Source organism: Argiope bruennichi, chromosome 3, assembly GCF_947563725.1.
Source record: "Argiope bruennichi chromosome 3, qqArgBrue1.1, whole genome shotgun sequence".
NCBI classification, from domain to species: Eukaryota; Metazoa; Arthropoda; class Arachnida; order Araneae; family Araneidae; genus Argiope; species Argiope bruennichi.
Window position 1 is genome coordinate 50208812 of NC_079153.1, and position 18872 is coordinate 50227683.

An 18872-nucleotide genomic window follows, 5' to 3' on the forward strand; every position below is an offset into this window, starting at 1 on the left:
TTAAAAAAAAAAAACTTTAAATTGCTCCAAACCATTTTTAAAATGCATAAAAAATTCTTTTTCGATTTTTTGACAATCTTTAAATATGATACAAAATTTAACTTAGCATTAGTAGCAACTTAAAAATAGATTTATTTCATGGAATATTGAATACGTTCATTTTTAGGGTAGAAAATAGTTTTCCTCTTAACCAAATTTTAATCACTTTTTTTAAAAATAGGAAACTTAAAGAAATCCTCGAGTGTAAGTCACATTTTTCAGTATCAATAAGATTAAATAAATCTTAATTTAATATTTGTCTTTCCCATGCAGTGATTATTATAAAGCTAGCTTACGAAATATACACCACCAAGTTGTTTGAGCATTACAACTCATAAACAATGAAAAAATATTTTTATTTAATAAGAAAATAACTGTTGTATGATTAATTGTTGCGAAAAGATTTCAATTGTCCTTCTTTGTCTTTCAAAAGCACTTGTGAACAAAATTATCGGAAAATCTGTCCAGTATTTCAGATTTTTATAGGACATTAGCATTTCAGTATGATTTAAATGTAGTATGTCTATGAAATATCTTTCATTTTTTGTTTTTTGACAATTAATTACAATAGTGAAAAACGAGTTTAATATATTAAGAAGCAGAAAATATGTCATATTGTGTAGAGGCAAGAAAAAAAATGGGAACAATATGTCCCTCTGTACATATATTAATCGAAAATTTTTATCCAAATAACGCTCATAATGGCCAAAATAATGATTAAATTAGAAATTCTCTTACCATATCTTTCATGTGAAAAAAATTGTTGATAAAAAGTATATTTCGCCACCAGTATTTAGCGCATGGTTCAAATGATTCCTCCATAGTTTCGTGGAATAAAGGCCCGGATCCCATCAAAGGAGCCAGTGTCGCAAATAAATGGATGAAATAGTAAACGGGTAATATCCTGAAAAAATAATATTTGTTTATGATTTAGAATGTAAAATGCAATGTAAATCTAATTATGAAATTAAAGTTAAAAATATATATTTAAAAAGCATTTTCAATCATGTTAATATACTATTACAAAGCAATATCATAAGGAAAAATTAATCTGACATTATCATTAGGTTGATTTATATTGTTCCTTTAGATGGCTGTCAGCTATGAATGAAGATATGAGGAATTCTGTAGCACATTATGATTCTTTTGGTTCTTAATACTCATCTTCGGTTTAATAAATGTAAATGGAGTATCATTTTCCTCATCTAAATCATACATGCCTTCAAAAAGTGATATAAATTAACTTTTCGTTTTCTTGGTGAATTCCAAAACTGATCCCCTAATATTTTTATCTTTCTTTCCCCTCTTTCATTAGACTCGAATGTATATATATCCATAGTAACCTACTATTTTTCCAGGCAAAATTCTTTTGCCCTCTGGCTTCCTTTAGCCCTGTTACACTTTTGGCAATCCAATTTATATGGTCGTCTAAAAACTTAAGACGATCATATAAAAGCTTGTGATTCGAGTGTTAAAATTGAATAAAGTTTTTAAAAAATAAAATACCTACCATTTTTGTAATTGTTTTCTTGTTTTTAATTCATTAAAACCCTTCATAAGTAATGAAGAATTGGCCGAGAGTCAGAGATTACAGATGCTTCAGTTATCATTTACAGCGATACCAAAAAGTTCCAAACCTAATCCAAACGGGAATTTAATGAAGCGAGAAATTTGGACTTCCCCTTCATTGAAAATTCTCGCTATTTGGATTAACAAGTGTCAAAACTTTCAACTACAAATTCGGATTTTAATCCTTTTCTACCAAGATATAGATATGGAAACGAACTTTTTTAGCACCAGAAGCATTTTAATTTATATCTTTTTAAGTAATCATTTCAGCATTCTTATAATAAAAGAATCATTCTCATTTCTTAGATATTAATGAACAACATGTGTCTCTTGTACCAAAAATTAACCACTTTTTTTTTTAAGAACCATTAAAAAGTGGTTATTTAGAATTCTTACAGCGTTATTTAAAACACACTGAAATGAAGATATTGCCAGGAAAGATATTTTCTTCCCGTTCATATACATGTGTTATAGGCCATTTGTAAACGCCAGGTTTTTATAGAATACCCAGGCATAAAGTTTGAAATACCAGGAAAATATACACTTTTTCTAAACATTATATATATATATATATATATATATATATATATATATATATAATATTTAGGCGATCTATAGAATAAAAAACGCTATTTAGGAAAAGTATGAAAAAAATGTCATGATATCTCTATTATTTAAATAGTTATTTGTTTAGAAACAAAGAATGAATAAAATGTCATTTTCCGCATTCTTACTAGTACAGTCGCTGATCTATTTCTTGACGATACTTTGTGCATGCATGTGCTACACTGCTTTCTTTTAAGCACATGTAACTAGTAGAAGTGGAAATCTCTTTGTTAAGCACTTCATCATCATGTTAGTATAATCCACCATTGAACATAATCTCATTCACGATTTTTGAAACATTCTCTTTTTTCTTGCATTGGAGATGGAATTCTTATTTCGCTGCTTCGACATTTTCCCTTTTATGGAATGCCTTGGAAATGATAGAAATGTTTAATCTTTTCATACATTGCAAACCGATTTTCGACATTCTTTAAAATGCTTACGTTATCTATAGAATGCTGACTTTCATATTCGATAATAATTATATTCGTCATGGTGATGATAATGATATCATAATCATATAAGAATATATGCGTATTAAAAATATATGTTTTGTACAATAATTTCTTACCAAGTCAGTAGGTTTAAGCTCAGCATTAGCGATATAAAAAAAAATTGCCAAACAAGAATCAGTAACAATCTGACCTCAAACTAATTCGTTTCAATTTGCATGTCTTATTGCAATCGATAATTTTCTATTTTATAATTTTCCCTATTCTTAAAATATGAAAATAAATGCAATATTTTATTGAAAGCAAAAGATTCAAGCTTTAAAGTAGCTTCAAAATATATCATGTAGCTTTAAAAAAGAATATAAATTAGTAATTGAAATCAGTCGCTGTTGTTAAAAAGTTTTGCTGGACGCTACATAAAATTTCGATTTTAATATTAATGTTAATAATAAGATAGAAAAAAATATTGAATTAATTTTTTTTCCTTAGATAGATTATGCTATAGAAATTCTAGAATGCGGAAAAAGTTAAAATGAAACTACTTACCTCCAGAATCTGTGTAATAAAAAGGCTTTCAAACTAAACCTTTTACCCTCTAATTTAGCGTATTTTAAAGTGACATAGCATACCAGCATTCCTCTGAAAAAGTATAAATATTTATAAGTTCATTAAGAATATGAAAATGTTAAACTTTTTCTTGTATTAAAATCTTCTTACATGCTTATAATTAAAAAATTAGTAGTATTGCATGACGAACTGTTCAAATCTCACAACTGTTTTTTAAAAATAAGAATATTATTCTAAACTCAGAACACAGTTGAATATTTGAGCAATTAATTTCATATAAACCAAGATGTTAAGAGATTTTCTATAGCAGTATGCATTTTTCTGAGGAGATACACATTCAAAGAAGCAAGTAATTTATTTGTCAAATCCAGAATAACTCAGGAACTAAAAAATAATTATTTATATAAGAATCGTGGATATTACAGATTTTGATCTCAAAAATTATGTTAGGCAGCAATGAAAAATCAATCATATAAATCCATTTAATTTAAATTTGTATTCGACTAAGATGTTCCATATTAAAAATTGTAAAATGAAGATATCACGGTATTCGATTATCAGCGATTCTATGACGAAAAATGTAAGAAGAAATATAATTTATTAAAGAAAAGATTTAATGAAAATTTAATTAAAGTAATATTTTTTAAAGTTTTTTTTTTCTACGGCAGAATATTGTTAAGAAGAAAATAAAAATTAATACATTTGAATTATTTCTTTTCGGTGATGGCAGTATCAGGTGCGATAGAACAAAAAGACAGAATGTCTCATTTCATTGAACATAGAGCCATTAATTTTGTCATGTAATTACAACATGGATAGTACGTGTTCCCTAAAAAAGGAGTTTTCATAAATTAATTCGTAAAACCTAACAAAAGCATTTTATACGATTTTAAAATTAAACAAATTAGTGTTTCAGTAATCGAAACATTTTTCAAACGAAATAAATGCTTCCCAAGCAAATTTTTTGTATGATTTAAAAAACTTCAAAATTAATTTTCAACGCATTTTGTAACAATTTGCTTCATTTTTGCAATGATACTGAAACTGCTATTGTTATTTGATCAAGCTTTTCATCCGTATCCTTTGTGAATTTTTACATTATAATAAAAAAATAATTTTGCTTTAATTGATATTAAATTCAAAGAGAAATTTTCACTTTGACTTCATTTAATATGATGCTTTAAGTCAGAATTCTTTCAGGAAATTGTGATTTAAGACTATCTACGCAAAGAATGTAAAGTTTGTTGCAACCAAGTCACAATAATACTTGACAAATAAATCGAAGTTAAAATGTGCCATCTTTTCGGACTAAAATTCTAATTCCTTTTTAAAAAGTTTAATGTAGGAAAATAGAAAATGTCCAATTTAAAGAAAAAAATTCTGATTACTTTCATTATTCTCTGTGTGCTGATGCATTTTAAAAATCTTTTAGTGCCCTTCGTAAAATAAAGAATTATTTTATACTTTCTGTATCCGTATTATAAAAAAATTGGAATTCGAGATTTCGTCGAATTTTTATATTTTATACTGCCCGAGTTCTAAAAACACATTTTTGGAAAATATCCATCCATCTCTCTGTGACAGAGATGACTCAAAACCGGTTTGATCATGACGGATGAAATATGGTATGCATTCTGTACGCCAAATTTTATAGATTTCTTTCAATATTTATATGTTAATAATTTCCTACTTACGCCATAAAAAAGAACGAATCAACTGCTTCAGATCCATTGAAAATCATCTGACCGAAAGGCTCTTTTATCATGTCTTCAGTGTGAAATAGAAAACCTAAAACAAATTAAAAGACAACAGTTATCTTGTATATGAAAATTTTATGACAATACTATTTATGAAAATTCAAGAAATATTATTCTCTTTCTTGAAATTCCATTAAATATAAGAATTTAATATACTTAATTTAAGCGACTTTCTAAATGATTTCATTTAAATTTTAAGCTTCAATTTAAGATCCAATAAATCTTTCTGTTGTTGTCTATATAATCAAACATGTTATACAGAAACTGACCTTGTCCATGAGGCAAGGATTAGTGACAAAGGGAAAATATAACAATTATTGTTGATCTAAGCTACCCATCTAGGAACACCTTCAACTCTGAGGGTATGATTCGTTTTCGTAGGATTTTTAATAATTAAAACTGTGCAATATTTTTATTTCGGATGAAGAAAGATCAGAATAATACTCAGCAGCGAGAAATATTGTGCTAAAGCGGACTTCAGTTTATCACTTTTACTATTCCATATAGAAAAATCGTATAGAGAAAGTACAGTAATCGTCAAAAAATTCCAACTCTAGATTTTGACGAATCTCCACGTTTCAGATCTCTCCAAGTTCGAAAAACGCATTTCTGGAAAATGTTTGTCTGTCTTTCTGTGACAAAGATAACTCAAGACACTTTGAACTAGATGGATGAAGTTTGGTATACGACCTGTACACGAAACACTCAGCTTTACATCAGCGTTTTAATTAAAAACGCAAATTCGATTTCCGGATACTATTGTGGTGAAAGCTTATAAGCCAGTTAACAGCTACGCTACACGGGCAGTTGCTTTTGTATTGTGGTCATGTTACTGGGCTGCGAACTGCGAGGTCCGAGGTTTTTTATACTCGCTCAATTCAAACCGGACCTCGGACGATGCACCTTCAACCTTCGTGCAGCTGTTGTGGCGCCATCTACTCGCAACCAAAGTCGTCAGATTCACTTGACGCAGCAACACAATGCCGTCAGACTCACTTGACGCAGCAACCACACACGCTCGCCATAACGCTTGGCGCTACTCAAAATGGGTACAGGCGCGTTAGGATAAACAGCTAATACATCACCACTCAATAGCCATATCGTTCGTTTCACCACCGACTGTCTGGAGGGAGTGTCTGTGGTGAAAGCTTATAAGCCAGTCAATAGCTACGCTACACGGGCAGTTGCTTTTGTATTGCGGTCATGTTACTGGGCTGCAAACCACAAGGTCCCAGGTTCTATCTTCGCTCAATTCAATTCGCCACACTATTAAGTGCATAAAAGGGATTAATTGCCAAATAACTCGCTTAGGATGTCACGATATATTCAGTAAAACTGTTAAATTCACGCCAATGCCATGTAAGGCATTCTCTGGCATTATAATTTATTAGAGTTTGTGAGAAAAATTTTGGGAGACCCTTCCCACTGGTTTTATTAACAAATGTTAAGAGCATACCTCTTTTCTGCGATGCAGACTCTTTAGCGTACCTTTTCATAACCATATAAATCAATGGAGTTTTTCGGTATGTTTTATCTTTTTTGATTCTGCTCATTAAAATCGAAAGCCATTGATAAATATTAAACAAAAATGTTACTTTTTTTAATGAAAAAATTATTCAAGACAAATATTATTTAATTTAAATTATCATGCTTGATAATTGAATGATTTAAGCAAGTATCTCAAAGTATTGCTTTTTAATTCAATACTGATTTCTCGCTGCTATTTATGCGTTGCATTTGTTTCTATTAAGCGGTTTGCGAAGGGAAGAATATGTTGTCGAAAATAAAGTTCCAGAAAAGTTGGAAGCAAAGTTTTAAGCATTTTCCATTGCTGAAAATTAGTCTAAAATTTTAAAATAATTTTTTTTAAAAAATGAAAGGCAATTAACGTGAAATAAGCATTAAATCACGAGATTAAGATACACAGTGAAATATAATAACACTTCTTTTCAAATTCAGTTATAAATTTAAATACATTTAACTTAAGCGATTGGTTCAATACAAAACGTAATTTAACGATTACTTGATTTTATAAAACTTATATAATTCATTTAAGAAATTATTATTATAAATTAATAATTAAGTTATTCAAAGTTAATTTTCCAAAAGCCGAAATGCTTCAGAAAGCATGATAATTTAAGTTACAGTAACCTGCCATATGCTACCATTTTATAGCCTGATATTGCCTAAATTAAATTAAAATGCATCAGTTGCCATTTTATTTTATCGCAAGTAACGTATTAGCTTAATTAAGAACACACGATATTTAAAAAAAATTCTGCAAAAAACTTGTACGTGAAAAATCAAATGGGATACTTAATACTTACTGAATGATCTTGAAAACCAACCAGAGTAAAAGTATGAATGTGCCAGTACAACCCACGTAATGCTAAGGAACCTGAAGCCGTGAATGCACTTTAAAGAGTTAGCGGCTGTCTTAGTGCTGACTAGACGTTTGAAGTTAGATTTCAAAGAAAAGCAAAGGAGTATTCGGCAGAAGATTCCTATTTTGAAATAATAACTTTAGTGTTATTCTATAAAGCAATGAAATAATAATAAACATGGAAAAATAAGAAAGGACATTTAATCGGTGAATAGGTTAAGCATTTCTACTAAACCTGAAATATTGTAAAGTCAGAATGAAAGCTGACACCGTTTTTAAAGTATTATTTTTTTATATAGAATTTTCTTACTGGAATTTGATTCTAATAATAAATAATGATATTCAAGTACTATAGTATATCATACTTAGGACTATTTCCCGGATGTGATGATACATCGGATAGTTGTGCTTCTTTCGGCGATAATTTCTTATGACCCATGCCCTTTATGTTCTGCCGACGCATTTTATGGCTTCAACCCCCTCCCCCCCAAACATAAACAATATAGTGCTCCCACATGACTCATATTCCGCAATCACCAGCCTTTAGAAAAGGATGATTTTTGATCATCTCAAAATTAATCGAGTTCTTAAAAAATTTTTTCTCGAGGCCATAATTTTTTTTTGTGAAAAGCCAGTTTAAATCAGTTTGAAGCAAACACGTGACTATCGGATTTCGCATGCGTCTATAATTAGAAAAACGATGGGTCCTTTTTTTCTATCTCAAAATCATTCGAGCTCCAGAACTTTTTCTGGAGGTCAGAATTTTTTTTTTTTTTTTTTTTTTTTTTTTTTTTTTTTTGCGAAAATCCCTTTTAAATTGGCTTGGAACAATCACGTGATATGATGATTGTAATGCACAATCGCCACATTTTTGAGTTTAGTTTAGTTTAGTTTAGTTATATTAACGTCCCGTATGAAGCAACACTAGGGCTATTTTGGGACGGACCTCGTAATTTTAAACCGCGGTCAGATGACGAGGACGACACCTGAGCTTTCAACTCCCAGTGAGATAAACCTAAAACATTTTTTTTGCGTTTGATAAAAATATAATGTTGCATGTGACTGTGTTTTTTAATATCTACCAACAAGCAATAGATTTCAAGAAAATTTGATTCTAACACCAGGAAATGTCTGTAGAGAGCACGTTATGTTAGCATATCTAAAGTTTGTATAGATTGAATGCCTGTTTATTAAAATAATGATATAATTTCTGTCTGTCCGACATATAATAATCCATTCGTCTATAGTTCACATCTGTCTCTCAGAATTTAAAAAAAAATTTTTTTTTTGGAAAAGAATGCCAGATAATCTAAAGAGACATCACTCTATTAATGAAAAAATAACATTTGTGAAGATTTCAAATGACGGATGATTCGTCCATGTTTCCCGATTTTACTTTAATTCGGTTGCATCTTCGTCCCATTTTTAAGCAACACGTGGAATCTTTTGTAATGCTCGAAATTTTGAGACGCGTTTGGATGACGAGGGAAGGACCTAGGTCGACCCACCTTCGCCAAGCTTCTACACCACATCGGCGAGAGAGCAAATACAGTTATTCTTCGATAGCATTGGGATTTTGATGATTTGGGTGGAACCCCGAAGCGAAGATTAATATGTCCATCGTGGTCCCAAAGGTAGATGGAAACGATGGGATAAGTATATTCAGCTTAAAAGGGGTTAAAAATTGTTAAAAAGGAATACAAAAAGTAAGATTTGTATGCATAATTGATTACTGAACAACCCTCATTCTCTTATTCCTATATCATTCGAAGTTTCATAAGTTTGTTTATAAAAATATATATTTACTTTCAGAATTTCACTTACTATCATAATAAGTATTTCCATCTTTATTTCGAATATCGAACCAAGTACCAAGTAAAACAAGGCATCCCAGAAAACAACAAAAAAATCTGAAAATTGAAGAAGCAAGAATCATTAAATCAAGTAAAACATGACATCAATTTTTTTTCACAATTTCAAGATTGAAAAAATATTTTTATAGCAAAAATTCAAAATGTTTTTTTAAAACCTAACAGATTCTGGAAAATTATACAGAAAATTAAAATCATTGCATCATTCTTATTGTTATCTTTATATTGCTAAACTATTCATCAGTATATGAATTTTGAAGTTTTAAAATCTATAAAATGTAATATTTATTAATATTATACATTTTTGGGTCAAATTTTCATTTTAGAATCTTTCTTAAAATATTTTCTCTATCCAAACGTTGTTAGTAAAAATAATTATAAAAACACTTTAATAAACAAGAAGCAGTGAAATATTTCTTAATACTAGTTGTTAAGAGGCTGTAATCTAAAAATAATAATAATGCATTTTTTTTTTTTACGTATTTTATCTTTTTTATTTTAGTCTTTTTGCTTTAGATTGCCTAAACTGCCTTTCTTAAGAATTCGTTTTCTTTGTATACGAACCACCCACACATTTTGTACCGTTTCAAATTCCTTTATAAAATAAGACATCATTTTTAATTTTATTATTAAATCTGAAATTTTTAGTTCAGATCCATACATACATGGTAAAAACTTGAATACGAGAAAACTCGACTTTTTCTTTTTTAATTTCACAGTGCGGCGCTTGAAAATCAAGCAGCAAGTACTCGGATGCTGAAATCAAAAATAAAATGAGCAATTGGTATAAGCATGTATTGTACATAGATTTCTTACCAAAACATTCAATTTTTACGAATGATTGAAAATAAATTACCAAATTGAGACAATTGACTTAAATCATCCTCGGTGCACCCAGATGGAATGCATACTCCGATGTGGTAACGCCAGAAATAAGATAAATAGGCCTTTGATGACAAGAGTTTCACAACTTCCTGCAAATTATTATGAATAGGTTATTGGCTTGATAATCTACAAAAAAAATTATTAATATCTTTTAAAATGTTATTTTTTAAAATTATTTTTCTTCGTAAAATTTGCTGATTTCGAATTTCCTGATATCTGGAGTTAATTACTAATGAAATTATTTTTGTTAAAGCTCATAATTATATGAGTATTATATGGGTATTATTTGTACTGTAAGTTTTTCATTGTAGGGCTTAATGTAATCATTGCATAAGATCTAGATAATAATCTCGCCAACTGAAACTGCAACAAGCCAAATGGATCAAAACCTGACTGTTGAAAATCCCAAAGAACCAATATTTAAATCAATGTTTCTAATTAAGGAATGGTAATTATATTATACTAGCAGACCCGGCCACTCGTTGCTGTGGCTAAGGTTTTTGTTATATTACATAGTAGTAAACTATTCAAGGGAAACGGTAGGAGAACACCAGTCATGGGGACCACCATGCTTTTTTACACAGAGGCCATTTGTAAAAAAACATGGGGACCTCCATGATTGATTTTCTATTACCGTTGATATTGAGCAAAAATCAATACAAAAAAAATTTAAATTTCTTTATTTTTTGTATTCAAGTTTGTAACAAATGAGTACATTACAAAGTTGTTAGTAAAAAACACGTAACACTTAAACTTATAAATGAGGTAGGTAGGGCAGATAGTTTTAAATCTTTGACAATAATGTTTATTATTTTGAATTATAAATACTTTTAATTTCAATTTAATTTAGCACTAATAGGTGCACGATATTTTTGATTAACCTGTCTTTAGCTAACACAAATAGATTTGACGGTTTTCCTACACGTGAACATGCAACATATAGTTGCCCATGAGAAAAACATGGATTTTCCAAATCTAAACCACAAATAGACATTGTTTGGCCTTGAGACTTATTTATAGACATGGCAAAAGCTAAATGAATCGGAAACTGTAACCTTTCGAAGGGTATCGTAGATTCTGATGGTATCATCGGAATACGTGGCAACATGACCACTTCTCCTTTAAACTTTCCAGTTAAAATGGTAGCTTCAAATATATTTCCGGTGATCTTTTTGATGACCAAACGCGTACCGTTGCATAATCGAGGTGGATTCAAATTACGCAGGAGAATAATAGGTGAACCAATCTTTAATCGAAGATTATGTGGTGGCATTCCAGGTATATCTAGTGAATTTAAAAATTCAATTGGAAAATTTACACTATCATTTTCATCAACAACAGTATCGACTGATTTAAAAGACATCAGATCGCCTGGTAACAACTGTTGTATTTGGAAGTTAATTTCGTCAACATCAACATTTTTGGCTGCCAAAATAGCCCGATCCCTGAGCCAGTTATGATTCAAGTAATTACTCTGTATATCCGGAAAAATACTCTGAATCAATTCATTTTTTCCCTGAAGAACAGTGCAGAAATTGTCTGGCAGTTTAATGCATTGCGTATTTGGTTGCAGTTCTATTTTACCGTTCCCAATATCTAGTAATTGTTCAGAAAATATTTGTGCTGATGGATCATTTTGCAATTGTACGCGCATGTTTATGGCCAATCGAAGTGTTTCAACACTTCGCCATAAGAATGATTTGTTTTAAACATGCATTTTAATTAAAGATTGTTGAACAATGAAGCACTAATAATTAAAAAGCAAGAAGAATTCCACTGTATTACTTTTACTATAATATGAATTCAATTTATACTTCAGTCTAAATAACACGTGGTCGGCTATGCTAATACCAAAAATTGAAAAAGTAAGAACAATTGAATTTCATTGTATTGCGTTTACGACGAAATAAATTTAACTTATACTTTAGCCTCAGCAACACGTGGTGGTTATGCCATAAAATTGTAGCTTATGTGAAACGTTGGTACTTTTAACACAGCGCCATCTGTTAGAATATTTACTCAATCCAGTCAACAGATACCGCCATCTGTTAGAATCGCTTGGAGCTAACAGATAATTGTGACTGTCAAATAATGAACAAATAATTTGTTCCTTCTTAGTATAAACCCTTTATGATGTATAATAAATCCTCTAACTTCAGTGATACAGATTCTGGCTTCCTCAGCTTAAAGGAAAGATTTAAAAAAAAAAAGTTCTATATTCCACACATGAAGTTGCCATGAGATTTATTCCGTCATTCATACATTTGTCTGTTGCAATAAGTCAAAATTCATTTACAAAATGAAATCAGTTTCAGAAACATTTATTAAATAATGATAAGCATTGTAGCTGAAGTGAATGATAGCTGACATAACTTGATACGTACATGCAGTTTATTAGTAAAGAAATGAAAAACTGAAACGATTATTGTAACCATTTTTTTCTTATCATATCTTCAATAATTTATATAAAAAAAGATAAAATTTCATTTAGCATACAAATGAGTTAATATTTTTTTTATTATCCGATTAGAGGAACTTATTATTGGCTCGTTCACTTATCTTTTTTACGATATCCTTAACAAAAGAAATAAAATCATTTAATTGAAAATTCAATGAAGGTAACAAATGTTATTGCTGTACAACATTTTTCTTAGTAAACAGTCAGATAAAGAATCGGAATTCATTCAAAACGAAAAGTAATAATTATCCGTGTGCACCTCCAAGTATTTTTCCAAACTTCTTTATAATTAAAAAAAGCAGAATTTTAGTATGTTATATTAATCAGTGATCCGTTAAAACGTTTGTAATTAATCATTTTCAAATAAAATATCTTATTTCTGAGAATTGCCACCGTGCACAGTAATACAAAATTCAAACATAAGATCGTGATACTTTATCCGTTGCAACGTATCAAATTTATTGTATGCATTAAAAAATAATTGTGGAAAATGATATCTTATTTCTGAGAAACGTTTTCGGATAGGATCATAAATAATTCGAACATTCGGATTCGAAACGTAACGCAAATGCGTGAGTTTTTCTGCGCCAGTTGGGGTAACGCTATGCAGATTACAAATTTTTAATTTCCTTTATTCTGTTTTATTTTAATTCAAAAGTACTTAAGAATGAATCTGAAAGATTGATTAATTAACAATGTTTAATTTTAAATGCATCAAACATTAAGAAAATAAATAGAATCGTTTCAAATAATCAGTCGAAAAATCTTAAGCCTAGCCTCATGACTGTTGGGAAAAAAAAACTGAAGCCGTACTTATTTGGCGGTGGGGAAAATGAAAAGATTTTTTGGCTGGGAAGTTTAATTAATAATTAAAATTCTAATTAAAAATTCAAAAAAAGGGCTATCCTATCTTTTAAGTTAGATCAAACTGCACACGGTGTGCAAATTTGATTAAAATCGTTTAAGTAGTTTAGAAGTCCATCGCGGACAAACAACGTGACACGTAATTTATATATATTAAGATTAAGCTGTTTGGATTTTAAAACTAAATATTGTATATTATAGACTAATAGCTTTAATAGGTAAATCATAAGAGTTATATTATTGTCAAAAGGAATTTTGATAAACTGAAATAATAATGGACGATTGAAATGTAAATTTATAAAATATGTATTACTAAAAAGAGTAGAGAAAATTGTGGCATATTCTGTATGCATTGAAATGACGTATTTATCGCAATTCAATGTGAAATATGTTTCGAAGAAATGCCAAGATCGTACGAATATAATTCTTGTGATTTAGAGATTAAAATTATTAAATAGAAATAGATATTATTTAGATAAGAACAGCGTTTTTGTTGACCGAATTGAGCAGATTACATGAGTTGTGGTTAAATACTGAATTTCCAATTTTTTTGGGGGGGACTATGTCCTTTGTTATTGATATTCTTGATACTTTCGATATTTTAATAAAAAATGAATAGCACAAATTCTACTTTATGTTAAGGGAAAATGTGATTCTTCATATGATAATTGAGCTCCTGAAAGAAGAATATCATAGCTTCCTAATCATTCCTAGGATTAATATTTTAGCCCATGGGATATGCTATTTCACTCCCTATATAATCCTCTTTAAATCAAATTCCCACTTTTTCTATCATTTCCACAAGATATTTTTTAAAATCTCCAAATAGTTATGCCGTATTCCGTACAAGTTCGAAATCATATCATGTAGCTGTTTATACTTATAAGAGCCATAGATAACAGAAATTACAGTAGCCCCTGAAAGAAGAATATCATAGCTTCCTAATCATTCCTAGGATTAATATTTTAGCCCATGGAATATGCTATTTCACTCCCTATATAACCCTCTTTAAATCAAATTCTCACTTTTTCTATCATTTCCACAAGATATTATTTAAAATCTCCAAATAGTTATGCCGTATTCCGTACAAGTTCGAAATCATATCTCGTAGCTGTTTATACTTATAAGAGCCATAGATAACAGAAATTACAGTAGCCCCTGAAAGAAGAATATCATAGCTTCCTAATCATTCCTAGGATTAATATTTTAGCCCATGGGATATGCTATTTCACTCCCTATATAACCCTCTTTAAATCAAATTCCCACTTTTTCTATCATTTTCACAAGATATTATTTAAAATCTCCAAATAGTTATGCCGTATTCCGTACAAGTTCGAAATCATATCACGTAGCTGTTTATACTTATAAGAGCCATAGATAACAGAAATTACAGTAAATTAGACATAAGAAACAACAAAAAAGTATTATGTCATTCTTCATTGTTTATTCAAAATATAAAGTATTCAATTTATTAAATACAATTACAATGAACCTGAGAACATTCGGATGTATCAATTACTAAAAAAAGGTGAGGCCATCTTTTGCTGCAACGATAAGCTGCTATCCGATGAAGAAGACTACCAATGAAGTTTTAGAAATGTTTTTGATATAAAAAAAAACTCGTCATTCTAGTAAAAGACAACTAATAAGCTCAAGCTCTGTTAATAATATGAGTTTTGTGTTCTAGCCCGAATTCGATCCTCGAATTCCTCATTCTGAGACTCTGGACTGGCTACCCTAATTCATCAACTTCTATGTCAACAAATCAGTTCTTCATAGCTCGCGCGTTGTGAACAAGAGCACGATCAAGTTTGAAAAAATGAATCCTCTGCAAATGGTTGTCAAAAATTGGCAATTCAAATTCGAGCTTGACTACAAGGGCCTTTAATAAATTCTTCCTCATAGACTAGCAGCTACTTGTATATCAAAAGATGACTCCACCTCATATTAATTATTGACATTCCAAACGCTTTCAATTACATAGCAAATAAAATTAAATAATGTTCTATCAAAAAAAAATAATAATATAAGAATTTTTTTGTTAGTTTTGATGCCTAATTGACTGCAATGTATATTATTTACGGCTCTTATAAGTATAAAAATTTATGTATTATACTTTTTATCCTATATAGAATTCTGTAGAACGGTTCTGTAGAAAGATTCAAATTTTGAAGAATATCGGTTTGGTGAAAAATCCTCGAAATTTAGTTTCTCTTCGAAAGCAATTGAAGTTCAGTTTACTGAAACTTTGATATGTTTCTGAACCGCACTGATTGTCGTTTGGAATTTTTAAATAATTCTCCTTACATATCTGGCTTTGAAATTAAAAAAAGAAAGACATATTTCACGTATGAGCAATTAAAATTTATGTACCGAAACATTAGTATATCCTTGAACATTTACAAGATTTACTTCAAATTTTGTAATATAATAAAAAAGTACTCTTTTAATAATATTGTTGTTACACATTCTGTCAATCTCAAGGGTTTTTTTTACGAAGTTCTGCTTTGATAAGCATAGAAACTTGTGAAAAAGTGTGGAGTTTAAAAAAAAAACTTTTTATTTTCCCAAACATATGTGCTAAATTTTACGAAAATGCATGAAAGAGTTACCTGATTAAGCGTGGTTAAATCTATATTTTCAGCCCAATAAAGGTAATGTCAACTGATGTATTAAAATAAAAAATAATGTTATTACAGTGCAAAGTATAAGAAAGAAAAAATAATCTTTAATTAATTGATTATTTAATTAACATTTTATGCCTTGAAAAGTTGACAGTATTCTTTTTCATTTCTTATATTATAAATGTGCAAAATTTGACTGAATAATAACCAGTTGTTTAGGAGGAGATGTGAAACATATATGCATACAAAGTTACAATGACTTTTATTTATATTAAAATAAAAATAGATATATTTCTTCCAAGTGCCATTTACTTGTATACTTCGATATTAAAAATTTAAAAATTGCAATTCCGAAAATACTTACAGTACCCGAAAAATTTCTTAAAGCTTCCAAATTATCATACAACATGTATACTTTATTCTTCGGTGGAAGAGGTGTTACAGCTTCAATCGTACAATATTTTCCATGGTACAATACTTCATTCTTATTTTTTGCATGCGGAACGGAGATGTTCAAACACTGGTCGTACACTCCAAGAAAACTTAAGGTACCGCTCAAGATTCCATCCGCCATTTTGGCGCTGGAATCGATGACTGAAATGGAGAAAAGATCAATTTTGAAACAGCAAAAATGTAAATTAAAATGATATTGAATTTACACTAATACATTTCTTTATTGAAATATTGATACTTTAAATAAATTCCGAAGAATAAATGGTTTAAGAACTTAGGTTTATATGATTAATATGGAAATAGTGATAACTTTCTAAACAGAACTGCAGACTAAATATTTTTTTACTAAAGAAAAAAAGGCTATATTATTAAAGGTGAAAAATTCATAAATAATTTCGCACCCTCATAGAAATTCAAATTATTGAGTAGATTTTCTCACAAATCCAGTTAAACATAATTCTGTGATAAAAGTTTTTTTACGATTAACTGAATATCAATTTTTATTAACTAAAAACTGTGATACCATATTTAAAAAGGATTATTAAACCTTATTGCCAAACTATTGATGGAAAATACTATGGATACTAAACGAATTTATTTATATGCCTTTAAGTTGTCATCCACTTTGCCATTTTGTCCACTTAATTTTGCATAGCATTAAATAAACCATTTTTAAGTTGTGAGTAGAAACTAGTGTAGGTTTTTTTTATTGTTAGGTATAATAATTTTTAAAGAAAAATAAAAACTGTTTGATGAAAATATTTCTTTTTTTTTCACGTTTTTATTAAAAAATGAAATTACAGACAATAAGATTCTTTTGGCCATTATAATATTCTATATTAAAGTACTTTTCACAATAAAAAATATTATGTATTTAGAGGTAGATTTCTTATTGAGAGACTACCTATTGCAATTATTTTTATTCCCACTCTTTTTCTTATATATATGCACACCCGGACATAAGATAGAAAAAAATATGAGAAGTTTTCCCTCAGTGCTTCTATTGAGTGATTTTGATAAGGATTTTTTGACACATATCGATTCAAGAAAGGGAATCTAGATATCTGTGGAAGGAATGCTATGGGTGTTTGGAATTTTTATCCTTGAGTTTGCATTGTCACAATTGTGTTGTTATCAACTTTTTAAAACACTTGTTAGAAATAAATATTTAACTATAAAGGGGGGATTTGAATCAGAAAAAAAAATTTAGAATAAAGCGCTGTGGGCTAATTTAAGATAAAAAAATATTTAATGAACTAGGATTTAAATTAGATCTATATATAGATAGATATAAGACAGTAACTAAAGTAATTTTGATTGTATTTTGAGATATATTGTAAGGAGAGTAATAATCTCGGACGAATTCGCAAATGAGCAATCTAACACAAATAAGGTGAAAATTTTCATTTTTTGTTCATAACTTTTCTACAGAAAAGTTTGTTCTTAAGACAGAAAATTAAATCGTTTGTCAAAATAGCATCTCATTAAGATGAACAGCTTTCGTATTAAAAGTTTCTCGATAGTTGCAATTGTATAGAAGTCAGGGATTGTCAAAAGTGATTTCCAACTGCTAACGTTAACTGTTTTAACGTAATCTGCATTACCACATTTAAATACATGAAAAAAAACTACTACATTTACTTTCTTTTCTTAATTTGTAATTGCTTAAATGCAAGGACTGCAGTTTTATAGCTTGAAGTAAGCTAATAAAATAAAAATAATGAAAGATAAATATTTATTGGCAGCATTATAATAAATAGCCATCTTCAGAAATTTAGCGTTCTTTTGATAGTATTTGATTATATTTATTTATTTAAATATGGCAATGCAGCTCTTGACAAATATTTATTTTACAGTAATTTCTGAATTTTGAGATAACAGTAAAGTCATTATCTGTGATCGCTTCAATAGGTAATTTTTCATTGTTTTCGTCAAAAATCAAAAGAAATGAGAAAATATTAAGTTAGAAAATGAGGAATCTACCTTTGTCTAGTAGCAGGTAAAAAGGAATTTTATTTTTACATAAAGATTAATAATTTCCGCGATGACGTTAGTTCAAGTGTTGAAGTCAATATAAATTATTCTATTACGATTATGTGAATATGAATTTTCCTATTACGATTAAATAATCAGAAAGAATATCAGGCTGAATCAATTGTTCAATAAAAACATTGATAAAAATAAAGATAAAAAATACGAAGAATAAAATTGTCGCTTCAGTTTTAAAATGGGTATACTTATGATTTGTAATAATCTTTACATTGAAAAAAGTTATCTTCACTCAGAAATCTAAATTTTCATGCTTTTTAATCATTATTATCATAACTTTTATAGGTTTTTGTTT

General features: G+C 29.1%; 1 protein-coding gene across 1 annotated transcript in view; it reads right to left on the reverse strand.

Annotated features, from left to right (window-relative positions):
• The window catches only part of LOC129963823 (nose resistant to fluoxetine protein 6-like), a 46330-nt gene that overhangs the window by 16174 nt on the left and 11284 nt on the right, over window positions 1-18872 (reverse strand). The window contains exons 2-9 of the mRNA XM_056078392.1: window positions 16440-16669; window positions 10101-10218; window positions 9910-10000; window positions 9198-9283; window positions 7318-7494; window positions 4928-5021; window positions 3213-3305; window positions 778-943 (exon numbers count right to left, since the gene is read on the reverse strand). Of these exons, the coding sequence (XP_055934367.1) occupies window positions 778-943; window positions 3213-3305; window positions 4928-5021; window positions 7318-7494; window positions 9198-9283; window positions 9910-10000; window positions 10101-10218; window positions 16440-16669 (1055 nt within the window). The remainder of the gene's footprint in view (window positions 1-777; window positions 944-3212; window positions 3306-4927; window positions 5022-7317; window positions 7495-9197; window positions 9284-9909; window positions 10001-10100; window positions 10219-16439; window positions 16670-18872) is intronic.